General features: G+C 40.5%; 2 protein-coding genes across 2 annotated transcripts in view; one reads left to right on the forward strand and one right to left on the reverse strand.

Annotated features, from left to right (window-relative positions):
• The window catches only part of Erc2 (ELKS/RAB6-interacting/CAST family member 2), a 784,984-nt gene extending 774,169 nt beyond the window's left edge, over nucleotides 1–10,815 (forward strand). Inside the window, exons 16-18 of the mRNA XM_013030719.1 lie at nucleotides 2,553–2,576; nucleotides 10,268–10,402; nucleotides 10,654–10,815. Coding sequence (XP_012886173.1) covers nucleotides 2,553–2,576; nucleotides 10,268–10,402; nucleotides 10,654–10,815 — 321 coding nt within the window. The remainder of the gene's footprint in view (nucleotides 1–2,552; nucleotides 2,577–10,267; nucleotides 10,403–10,653) is intronic.
• Ccdc59 (coiled-coil domain containing 59) lies at nucleotides 2,385–3,195 on the reverse strand (the record flags this gene model as incomplete). Its single annotated transcript, XM_013030714.1, has 1 exon — nucleotides 2,385–3,195. A coding segment is annotated over one exon (591 nt), but the record flags the coding sequence as incomplete, so codon positions are not given.
• Nucleotides 10,816–13,292: the final 2,477 nt, after the last annotated feature.

Here is a 13,292-nt window from a genome sequence, read left to right on the forward strand (position 1 = left end):
CCTTCCTTCCTTCCTTCCTTCCTTCCTTTTGTCTGTCCTCCTTTCTTCCCGGTTTTTCTTTTGGTCTTTTTTCTTTAGTTAGGACATTGGCATTTGATTTTGAAATGTGCTTTGTGAAGAAGCTAATAACAGACCATGCACAGAATGCTTCCACAGTTTCGTAGAAGAGCCTGGTTGTGTGTTTCCAACCCCCGCTTCAAGGCACTCTATTGACTCTCTGAGTTGAAACAATTTAGACTCCACATAAAATATGTGTTGTTTACTCAGGCTCTTCATGCTCTGCATACTGTTACAGTTCTTGAGGAGCTTGTCACTGACAAGTAAGATAAATGAATGAAGAAGACTTTACAAGTGTTTAAAGGCTAAGTATAGCATGTGCTGTCCACTACCTAATTAAACAGACCTAGGCTTAACTGAGTAACTTTGTGGTGGAAACTTCTAGGGCCTACCCTTCCCCCATCATCCACTGCCTACAATGATGTCAGAATGTTAGCAATTTCAGGGGAGTCTATAGTTGCTAGAATGGGGGTAGTTGAGCAATAAGTCAAGTTGCATTGAGTTTACACTAGGTCTGGTCAATAACATAGTCTCTTTAGGGGCTCAGTGAGACTGTGACTTTCACCTTTTCATACACAGAGAAACTTTAAAATGAGCTGCTTCTCTTTTAAGCTCTGGGTGGAATCAGTGTTCAGAGGCAGCCCATTTCCAGATCAATCTTGATTTTCTTAGAAAGAAGCCATTCTCTGTGGATCTGAGCACTACTGTACAATGATCCATGGGAGGTACTGCACTCACAGTCCCAAATCTGCCAGCTGCTTGAACTTGGGTGAGAGTATCAGTCTCTCTGTACCTCAGTTTCTTCATCCCTTAAGTGGGGCTAATGATCATCTCTGCCTGATACTCAGGCATATGCATTCGCATGGCTTTTTGTTATACTGGGGTTCTGCCTTTGTCACAGTATGTATATGTCACAGGACTGATGTGACTGAATGACACAGGAGAGCACTATGCTTGGTACACAGAGAGGGCTAAGTAAGCTGATGTTAACAGGTGGTTCCGCCACAAAGGGCCTGTCTTCTTTCTGCCATAGTTATGGGACTTAAGCTCCATATTATAAACTGGGTGTACAATACTTTCTATATCAATAGCTCTCCCCCCAGGTACTGCAGTGGCTGTAGCAGGACAAGCAAGATGATGCCTGCAGCTATAATTACTGTCCAAGATCCTTGGGGCATCCTATTTCTTCTCAAAGTGGCAGACATGTTAATCATGTTTAAAAGTTAGGTATAAGCATTTGTTGATCATTCTAAAAAACTTTTAGCTGGCATTTCTGAAAAAAAAAGAAAAGAAAAGAAAAGATTCCAACACAGAGATTTGATGCGGGTTGTCTGTTTGGGAGGTGACTGTGAAAATCATGGTCAGAGAATGAGGAAGTGAGAGAGAGACAGGGAAAGGTGAGCAGGTAGTTATTACACACATAGATGGCAGGAGCCAGGCCTGTCTCCAGGACTGACACAATGTGATATGTATAGCATATAACTTAGGGCTCGCAAATTCTTTCCCAAATGACCCAAACTGATATGTTATAGTGAGAAATAAGATGATGAATAGTCATTTCAAACACATGAGCTTCTGTTCTCACATCTAGAAAATGACCCTATGCACATCCAACGTGCATATTCTTTACACACACTATGTGTATCCCATGTCTACATTTTTTAATTTTTAAAATAAAACTTCATTTAGGGATAATGTACATTTTATAATACAATTGTAGGAAAATACTGACATTTGATAGTTTAAACAATGTATCATTCATGTAAAAATCATGTTTAGCATGTAAAATTTAATTAAAAAATTCATAGTTCATGAAAGTACATATATGTTGTTGATGACTTGAGAACATTATTATAATTTTACTTAGGATGCAGAACAAAATTCACAATTAAGCCTGACAGAACTATAAAATTTTACACTAGATGAACTGATACTTTTTGTTAGTAAGGTACACTTGAAACAACTGATTCTGATGAACTGCTATGTTATTGTGTAACAGAGACCTATTAGTTTTCATAATGCTTAATCATTGAGCCAATAATTTAAGTGACAGAGATCTAGTTGAAAACATAGTATATAGAATTAAAATTAAGGAAGTCCTCAGTGGCCAGATGAGACTGATGGGGAAAGGACCAGACCTGGTGCCGGGCATAGCAGCTCATGGGGAAAAGCAAAAAAACAAAACAAAACAAAAACAACTTTTATATGCTACCCCCTCCCCCTTTATTTTATTTTATTTTATTTTTTTTTTGCTATTTTAAAAACATTTTATTTCATATAAATTTTATGTATAGTACAAAAGTATTCTAAGTTTCAGCTTTATCTACCAAACTAAAGGATTTTAAGCTCTTCAAGCCCCCTCCCTTCAGAGGTAAATAAATAAGAAGCAAGTCCTACCATGTAGTACATATACAGAAAATTTAACAAGAACACAAACATCTGCAAAATAATTCAGCTTTGCTAACTATAAAGCCCACTGCTTAGAGGCGTACCAGTATGTGCACAAAAGAGCCCAAGAGGCAGTAGAACTACTTCAACCTTTAATGCCTAACTTTTTTCCTGTATTTTTTGAAGAAGATACTCCATTTGTAAATTCAAGTTTGGTTGGCCCTTTTTAGTCTTTTTGCTCAATATTTTGAACATTTCCATTTTTTTCTTTTTGTACTGTCTTTGGGCTTCTTCTCTCTCTTGTTTTCTCCTCTCAAATTCTTGTTTCTTAGCAGCACGCTTAGCTTGTATCTGTTCATATTCTTCTTTTGCTTTCTGATTTGAAGTTTTCTTTTTATTTTTCTTTGGAATAGTCACAGAATTTACTGTTTGGCTATCTTGTTCTTCTGGCCGAAGCTGGTGAACACCACAATACTGGTCCTCGACCAAAGTCTGATCAGTGTTAGAGTGTTCTTCAGGCAAAGGCTGGTCAGTTGCTGATTCTGGCAAATGCTGGCCAACTCTTCTTTGTTGCTTCCTTAGCCTTTCTTCTTCAGCTAGATAGAGATGCTTCAGATGATCCGGGTAGTGATCTGTGAACTGGGATTCATGGGACGTTTGACCCTTCTTTTCCTTCCACTGCAATTTCCTGTAGTATTTCTGAATCTTCAGTTTTCTCCGAAATGCAAAGCCTTGTCCTACGTTGCAAGAGTTCAGTTAGCTATTTCCACAGGCTACAAGTTGAAGGAAAACCAATGAGAAACTCTTTACATAACACATTCAAATTCGAGACTTACTTGTTTTGCTTTAGGTCAAGCAACAATTTTAAGCTGACTGGATCAAAGAACAAGTTGGTCCTAAGTTGACCAGACGGTTGCACAACTTGAAGTGAAATGTAATTCAGCTAAGTATATCTCATCTGATGTATATTTTATAAAATATATTTAATCCGATATAATCTATTTAAATATAATCTGGGCTTTCAATAATTACCTAAAAGCTATCACTTTACCTTGGAGAAACTACCTATCCACTCATATCCGGAAATACTTAAGAGAAATAAAACTAAAAACAAAAAAAGTCCGGGCACAGGTGGCTCATGCCTGTAATCCTAGCTCGTCAGCAGGCTTGAGATACAAGGATCGGGGTTCGAAACCAGCCAGGGTAGGAAAGTCCACGAGACAGACTCTCATCTCCACTTACATAAGGAAAAAGCTGCAGGTGGAGGTGCGGCTCGGGTCCCCTTTATTTTAAAAAAAGTTTTATCATTAGAACTTTTCTCTTGGGGAAACATACTTCAGGGCTTGACTTTTGTACAGATTGTAAGAGTAAGATACAGATATAACTTGTGTGTGTTTATAAAAATGTAAATAGAGGCTCCTAATTTTCTAGTCAAGAAATTTGTTGTATAATTACCCCCAGGCTATTCAACCTTGCACTCATGTCAAAGACAACTTTCAAATCTGAGCTCAAGGGCATGAGACTGTAGAGCCTTCATTGATTTCCTGCCCCATTCCCCTGATTCACCATTCAGATGGTACTGGGAATCCATTTTAAACCATTTCCTTCTTTCCTGTTTTTCTTCCCATATTTAATTATAATTGTTCCTCTAATTTCTCATGTCTTATTCCTCTTCACTTCTCCAGATGCACCTGATCTGAGATCTGGAATCAGAATCCTAGTTTTCAGTCCTATTCCTTTGCTTGCTAGCTCAGCAATAATCAGCTCAGTTTTGTTTTGTTTTTTTAATTTAAAAGAGGCCTTCTAAAAAAACTTATCTTGCCATGTGTGGTGGCTCACAATTGCAATCCTTGCTACTTGGGAGGCTGAGATCTGAGGATCACAATTTGAAGCCAGCAGAAAAGTTCTTGAGACTCTTCTCTCCAATTAACCAGTAGAACACCAGAAGTGCAGCTATGGCTTAAGCAGTAGAACACCAACCTTGAGTAAAAAAGCACAAGCCCCAATAGCAACACACACACACACACAAGCAGGAACGTAGGAACGTACTGGGCAAACATATACCCCAGTACATAATTATTTTTGCTACTTCAACTCAGCATTAAATGAATTTCTGTTCATTATCCAGAGTAGAAGCCTTTATGTCATTCAGTCCTCATGTGGCACATTATTAACTCCTTCATTCTCTTGCTTCATTTTACCTTGCTTCATTTTATGACCTAAACACTGGAATATAGGTTCTACCTAATTAGAGTTCTTCGGTCAGTAAGCCGAGTGATGTTCTGAACCAACTCTCCCCCTCCTGCTTTCCATTTGTTGTCTAGTTTCTCCATCTTTGATATGCAGATAAGAACTGTTTGCCTCACTCTAATTTGGCAATAACAAAACAATGGAGTTCTGGGAAGTTTGGGATGTCTCTGGTGGGAAAAGGGGAGAAAAGAAACCTGATTGAAGAAAAGCATAAATGCCGTTGTATAATACTATCTCTATATCCCACGGCAATAAATCTTATTCATGAAGATTTTTATTGTTAACTTGATTGAGATCAAGCTGATCTAAGTAAGGTTCTTTATTGCTACCTTGTTAAAAGTATTTGTAAAGACAGTTTGGATATTATATGTTTATAGCTACATATTGCCATTAAACTATTGACTATATTACTAGTTAATCAAGGATTTTAATTTTGTTTAGAGGGTACCTTGGATAAACTTAGGAATGGTCCAAAAAGATGCATTATCTGACACCTTTCCAGAGATGTTGTTCTTTGGGGGTTTTAGTTAATGAATAAAGTTTTAGTTTTCCACAGTTGACTTTTGGTACTAACAAAAGCCTTCCAAAGTCCCTTGCTATTCCGAAGGCTAGAGAACAGAAAGAGCCCCAAGACCCTCTTATTTTCAATGAGGTAAGTAGGCAGGTGACAGACTATTTGATTGGATCCAATTTACTGAGGAACCGAATATTTCTTGAAGAAAACCAACTTGACTTGACAAATAGCTCCAAAACAACACATTTCTCCTTCTCTCTCCACTTCTAAGAATAACCACAACAAGAAACAAAAACATATGCACAACAGGAAAAATTAAACTATCACATGGAGAGTTGAATACTTAACTGATTACCACGGACTCTCACTGAGTGGTTTTCCCCCTTATCAGTTCCAAAACAGCCCATGCTCTCTCTTCCCTTCACCCATATGTTCATACACTTAAATGCCACACAGTTAAGACCCTAGGTTAGGTGGCAACTATACTGCTTCCCTCAAGAGATTTTCAACTAGTGGTAGAGATAGCCAAGCAAACATTTCTCTTTGCCAGTCTTTGAAGGGATAGAGCAGGATAAGTTGATGTAGGATTCTGTGAAAGACTGTAACAATGTGTTGTGAGGCAGGCTTAGGAAAGGTGTGTCTAAATAGTATTTAAGTTAACATGATATTGAAGGTAAGGTTATAGCTCAGATTTAAGTGATCCAGGATGAAAGACAAGACAGAAGCAGCGAGAGAGAGAGAGAGAGAGAGAGAGAGAGAGAGAGAGAGAGAGAAAGAGATCTCGAGGCTGGGGACAGGGGTGAAGGCAGAGGTGTGGCTGGAAGGTACCTAGCACTCATCTAGAAAGAGACTGAGGAGCAGAATGGGTGATGAAGAACTTCTCAGGAACCTGAGTCCCAGAGGTAATAAGAGTTTGATGTCACTCTGGGCATGGAATGCACCCAGAGAAGTCAAGTGCAGCAGGCTAGCTGTTAGTAGCTGTGGCTTTAGAGAAGAAGGAAGGAAGGAAGGAAGGAAGGAAGGGAGGGAGGGAGGGAGGAAGGGAGGGAGGGAGGGAGGGGAGGAATAGGAGGAGGAGAAAGAAGAAGGAGAAGAAGAAGGAGGAGGAGGAGGAGGAAATGTGATCTGATTCAGTTTTTCTTAGCAGTCACAATATAGTGTATAATACAGCTAATCTGAGGTGGAAGTGTCAGGGCAGAGTTAGACGGTGTGAAGAAAATCGAAATTGGTTTCAGTGGACAGCTCATGGATTTTCCTATTTCCAAGTGTGCTGCAGAAAGGGGTCCTTGGCAACTTTGTGATTTTCCTGGGAGTCAGTTAATCAGTTCAGAAAATCTGAAGGCTTTGCAGTGGACACCCCATGCCTCCTACCCAGATATGAACATCACACCTGGGGTCACCTGCTAAGCCTGTGTGGAGTTATCTGGAAAAAAAAAAAAGGTATCCTTGCTCTGATCCTTGTTACAACTTCCTGCTCTTTTTCTTTCACTTGACTATTACAGAGGGTTATTTGTGGCTTCCTATCCCTCCAGACCATAGTGTGCTAGGAAACGAATATAACTAGGCAGGAATCAGGCTGGGTAATGCAGATTGAAAAAAAGGGGGGAGGGGTACATTTTCTACTTGAAATGATGGAGCTGGATCAGTCCGCTGTTTTTATGGACACAAACACTAGCAACAGCCTGTAAGAAATTTGGTCACAGTTTAGGGGATATGTTACATGCAAGATAAATAACAATGGTCTAGAATATCAGACCAAACTCTCATTCTTCATCTCTGGTTCACACTCTTCTCTCCCAACACAGACTAATCAAAAGAAGCCTCTTCCGCTCACAATTGCTCTGTGTACATTTCCCCCAGATCTGGTATTCATATGAACAACATGGTTTATTTATATTTCAGCACCAAATTGGAAAGATGACATCATTCATTTACAGTCTTTATCCCATGACATGCCTACTCTCCAGCACCTCATTTCAGCAGACACATTTAGGACTGCATGCAGCATCTTGTTTGGCTTGTGCATTCTTTTATGGGATATAGTTCAAAGGTAGGGAACTTTAGACTTGTTGCTAGTAAGAAAATAAGCTCATAAAATCACAGGAGCTTCCCCAAAGGATAAGGACATTATGATGTTTACAAGAGCAGAGTTATTATTTGTTCATTTAGGCTCCATCATTTATTTCTGGGTAATTCCTTTTGTCTTGACCATCACAGCTCCCTTCAGGCCCTCAGAATTCCATTTAGAAGAAGCAATTCCAGGTTTATTAGTTCATAGGTTCAAAAGTACAGTCTCCTGTGACAACACTGGAATTTTAGGTGTGAACACTGAACTCCAGAGCCTTCTGTACAAGGGCAAGAGGACTAAGGGGAATATCAGTACATGGCCTGCAAGGACCCAACTGCCCTGCTCTTTCTCACAGGCCTGACTTGTCCATTCAGTCTTCTGACACATTAAGTGGACATGTGAAGAATGGAAATGCTATCAGCTGCCAAACGTTGCCTGGGATTTTGTGTTTAATTTTTAAGTGGATCTTTCCCTGTGTTTTTATTGTTTTTATCATATACATGCATCTTTTTACATTTGCTCTGGGACCTTTCAAATATTGTACACATTTTAAAAGATGGACTGAATAAATCATGAAACATCCTTTGGCAGGTAGAATTGAGATGTGAGGTGTTTCCAAAATTTAACAGAACTGAAGCCTTTATGGGAAAGCTGTTTCTACCTGTTGAGTTGTTTGCCTGTTTTGCTAGCAACAAGACAAGGGAGAAAAATGCTTAGTATTGAAATCTCCATGTCTTATATCAAAAAAAGACTCTAGAGGCTGAAATCTATGCCTCACTTTTCTGGCTGCCAAATGAGAATCGTAATAATTCCTCCCAGGAAAGTTTTAAGAATAAATTTATACATGAAAAACACTATAAGAATGTACTATGTTAGGTCCAGAATTCTCTTTCTTATTACAGAATTATTTATATTACATAATAAAACTCTGACTTGTTGGAGGCCCTGCCAGCCCTCGACTTCTGGCTCCCTTGAAGTCCTGATGGCTCGTTGTCATCTTGAACCACCAATGGGACTGTTACGGCAACTTACTCAATGTCCTCAACTTTCAGTGACCTTCCCTGCTGAAAACAAACATGCAGCTCCTCTCGAGCAAGAAAATCATGACCTCTGTTCTGTCGGCCACTGACTAAAGCAACATGTATGTAGATCTACCTCTGTGAGATCCTGTGCTAGATTCTGGGAAGAGGCAAGTGAATGAGCAGCCTCAAGGTAGAACCACACATGTATCCATGTCAGAGAATCATCATGATATGCAGGCAGCAACTGCCATCCAACTCCAAGAGTAGTGTTAGGAAAAGCTCCTAGAGGGGCTGGCATATACCTGGTGGAAGGAAGGAAGGAAAGGAGGGAGGGAGGGAGGGAGGGAGGGAGGGGGAGGGAGAAAGTTGAAAAAGGGGAATATGATAGGGGATTGGAAGGGAAGAAAAAGGAAGGGAAAAAATACTGTCAGTGAAACACCAAAGTATATACCAGGTGTAAGGAAGGAAAGAAGGAAGTAGAAGGAAGGAAGGGAGGAAGGGAGGCAGGCAGGCATGGAGGGAGGGGGAAGGAGAAAAAGAGAATGAGAAAGGGGGTGGGAAGGGAGTGAGAGACCAAAGCTAAGGTGCAGATGGGAGCCAGAAGAGACATTATTGACAACGATCAAAGCATGCATATAGAGAGATTTGTTTTATCTGGTGAACAAGAAGAGCCCAATAGCATTTGATATCTATTGCTCATTATGTGACAGGCATTGGACTGATACCTGAAGTCATTTAGGTCATTTGTTCCTCAAAGCATCCTCAGGGAGGGAGGACTGATAATGACCATTTTGGAAGTGGCTGGCATTTTAGAGGTAGGGAAATTTAGGTTTATGAACCACTAGCTCTTTGTTGTTGTTGTTGTTGTTGTGGGGCCTGAACTCTGGGCCTAGACGCTGTCCCTCAGCAATTCAGCTCAAGGCTAGCACTCTACCTCTTGAGCCACAGCGCCACTTCCGGCTTTTATCTTTTTGCTTATATGATGCTGAGGAATCGAACCCAGGGCCTCATGCATGCAAGGCAAGCATTCTACCACTGAGTCACCTTCCCAGCTCCAACCATTAGCTCTTTTAAGGTAACATAACCAACAAAGAGGAGGAGCAATATTCCATTCCAGGAAATCTTATTCTTAAACCCATACTTCCTGACTTTCTGGTTGGCTTAATTGAATCTGCTTTTTCTAGTGATCTTTAGTAATTTTTTTTCTTGATACTGGAACCCTGTTAAGTCAGTTCATCTCTGGTTCATTTCTTTACCTGGAGGGCAAGTTGGGGAGTACGGGGAGGGGGGTGGAGGATAGGGGTGGTTAACTACACACCTACTAAATTCAATGACAAACATCATGGGATATAAATTAAAATGGTCAGTTCCTTTTCTGTCCACTTGTGCCATCTGCTCAGTTCCCTTAAGAAGCACTGTCAACTGAAATATTCCTGGACATATCCCAATCAATCATCGTAGCAACGAAGAGTCTCCCTCAGTATTTTTACATTTCTTTTTGAGTGGATTCCCTGCCTTGTCTTGTGAGACAGTTGTTTGTCTGTAGGTCTGTGTTGCCACCCAGACCTTTCCCAGCATCCCTTCCAGGCCCTCCTTCTCAGGCTTGCTCTGTGGTGTAGGATATGACTGTTGGCACTTTGTGATTGTAAGCTTACTCTGGATCTCTGTGATTGCTTGATAATATAAACCAAAACAGCTTAGGATATGTATTTTTGTTTCCCTTGTAAATCAGAAAGGGAAGTACATTGACATGTACAGATATAACAGAGTAGTCTCAAGAGTGTGACAAAGCCTCTTTCACTAAAGCTAACACGGTGATTCCATCTTTATTACATTTTTATTTGACTCAAAATGAGACTTCTGGATTAGGAATAAAGCAAGCCCTATAGATGCTGTCATTATTCCGGAGTCTCTTTGGCCTGTCCTCCAGCTGCTGATGGAATCTTCCCTGGCTTTTGTTCTGTGCAGACTCAGAACAGAATGAAGCTGATGGCAGACAGCTACGATGAAGACCATCACCATTACCACCACCACCACCATCACCACCACCACCGATCTCCTGGGAGGTCCCAACATTCCAACCACAGGCCCTCTCCAGACCAGGTGAGTTTCATCACTGCTTACCTCCAGAACTCCTTTTACCCTTTGGATATTTTAAGATAAAATAAATAATCCTTAAGAAATAATAAACAGCATAAAGTGATATGTTCTTTGAACTGAAACTAATAGCTTTGGTATTTATTTCCATCACTCAAAGAATCTAAATGTTTTCCTTTCTCCTTCCTCTTTCAGGTTTTGTCTTTTCTTGTTTATGTTATGTGTTTTCTTTCCTCCCCTCCTTTCTTCTTTCATAGATATGTAGTGTAGTGCTGGCTCAGTATCTAATGGTGGGTTACGTTGGAATGTCTCTTTCCCTGTTTGAAAAGAAAGCACTTTGTTTCCATGAGCTTGGCAACCAAAGAAACCTCCAGTTTGCTGAGTTCTTTCCTAGAAAATTCCTTAGTGATGCAAATTAATGGTGGGGTAAAAACAAGAAGAAGAGAAATCCATTTTGCTGGCCTTGCAGCCAGTGAAGTCAAGGAGTTTGGTTTATTTGAGTTGGACCCTATCTTCCCCTTGACTAAATGAAGCAAGTGAAAAGATGGACTGACAAAAAAACAAAATCTGCCTACAGTTTTCAACTACTTTCACATTCACTCACCAAGTGCAAAAACTGGTAGTGTTTCATGAAAAACTGTTGAAGGTAAATCATATGCAAGTTAGGAAATCAGGTGCAAACTATCAGAACAGTATTGGCAATATTAGCATGGTTTTCTTTTCTCTTTACCTTTTATCCGTGTGTGTGTGTGTGTGTGTGTGTGTGTGTGTGTGTGTGTGTGTGTGTAATGTAATTTATACAATATATTCTAGTAGGAGAGGTATAAAAGGGGAGGCAAAAGCAGAGGACTGTTCTGGGTAAGTGTGGATGCCTTTAGACATGGAGAGAAGGGCTTGGTAGAATTACCTGTGCATGGAAGATTTTAATTGCTTGCAGGGGAAGAGGTGCTTATGATGCTCCTAATTTTTTTTTCCAGATGACTCTTTTCACCTCATGTCACTAATATCCCAGAAAAGTTGATTCAGTCTTAAAGATGTTTTGCCAGAAGTACAACTCCAGGGGGAGCTATTTATATAGAACATAGTATTAGAAGCTTGACCCTTGTGCTCTAAAGCATTTGCCCTCAGACTCCAACACTGTGTAAGATGTCCTTGTAAGACATCTGGATTTCCGAAGCTACCTGTGGAAAGGCACCAGGTCATTCTTTTTAGCTCTTAAAAATGGCTTTTAATTTTGAGATCTGAAAGTAGAGAGAGAATGATTTTGTCTATCTTGTTTTTTTTTTGTTTTGTTTTGTTTTTGGTGTGTGTGTGTGTGTGTGTGTGTGTGTGTGTGTGTGTGTGTGTGTGTGTGTGTGCTGGTCCTAGGGCTTGACCTCAAGGCCTGGGTGCTATCCCTGAGATATTATTCCTTAAGGTTAGCACTCTACCAGTTGAGTCAAAGCTCCACTTCCAGCTTTTTTGGTAGTGACTTAGAAATAGGACTTTACTGCTGGGGCTTCAAACTGTGATGGTTAGTGAGCACCAGCCCCCAGTTTCATTTGTTTTTATGTATCCTGTGCTTACTAGCACTACTTCCCACTCACACTCAACTGCCTCAGCAGACCTGATATCCTATAATGTTAACTGAATCTCTTGACTCTCATTTAGTCTCTGCCCTTTGGCATACTTTGCTTTTTGGCATTCTTCCATGAAGAGTCAGGATGAGGTTCTACTGGTGAGAAACCTGCAGACTTCCTTGGCTTTTCCTCTCAGCCACACATGCTAGTAGGCCACCCTGGGTTTCCCTTTTCCCCCAGACAGAGCAGAGAGCACTTACAAAGCAGAAAGAAGAATTGGAAGCAAAATGAGAGGAGTCAGTCAGAAGAGAACCTGCTGAGATAACAACACACTGGCTTAGTCCCAGCACAGAGGCATGTACATACTCTAATATGTCCTGCTGGAAATGGTCACCAGATCAAATTTATCTGGCTCGTGAATGATATTGCCAGAGATCTGTAATCACAGCTAGAATATCTCACCTGCTTCGCTGGTCTACAGACACTCGAGATTGCCCCAGACAGAAATGATTGCTCAAGGGTAGGGCCCTTCCTAGAAGAGTTAGCATTCTCTGAAGAGTGTCTAGCTGAGGCATGGCACTCAGACACGGATACAGCTTTCTTACAGCTAATATCAAGAAGATGGTGATAGTCTTCCACTTTCACATCCTCCACTGATGTGGATACCAGAAACAAAGCATGAACGTGAAAGCAGGAAGTCTCGCCACTTCTCCAGTTTTGCCTTGAGAGGGGAAAACCTGGCTGGCATTCCTGCAGCTAGATTTTTACTCTGCAACTCAGATTCCATATGAGCCCAGATTTAGAGCCGGAAGGAGAACACAACTAGCAAGATACAACTCTTGTCTTTAGGGAGCTTGCCATCCAGTTGTAGCACAAGAATCCAGGTCTCCTCATGTCTAGTTCAATTCTTTCCTGCATCATATTGATCAGAACAAACAGATAAAATACAATTATAATTTAATTAGGGCCCATAGCTTAGGAACTTACCCTACAGAAATATATGGTACGAGTGAAATACTCTTTGTCCTGAAGGATAATTTTTATAGTTTTAATCTGGAACCACCAAGGCTATCAGGCTGTATTGATACAGTAACCCTAAACCTAATCCTTTACATGGGAAAAGGGAAATCAAACAAGGAGCCCTACTGTGACATTAAGGTGGCTCTAGTTTTGGAAATAGCTGGATCTCCTGGGCCAGATGTCCTTGGTTTCCTAGCTATAGGAGATGATTCCCTCCTCTGCACTGAAGACTTGAGGTTGAGTAACCAGCAACCTAAATATCAATATACTCAGTCCCAGAGTTCAATGGTTGTTAAAGGCTAGGAAGTTTTTTCCAA

This window comes from Dipodomys ordii, unplaced genomic scaffold (genome assembly GCF_000151885.1).
Source record: "Dipodomys ordii isolate 6190 unplaced genomic scaffold, Dord_2.0 Scaffold132, whole genome shotgun sequence".
Taxonomy (NCBI): domain Eukaryota; kingdom Metazoa; phylum Chordata; class Mammalia; order Rodentia; family Heteromyidae; genus Dipodomys; species Dipodomys ordii.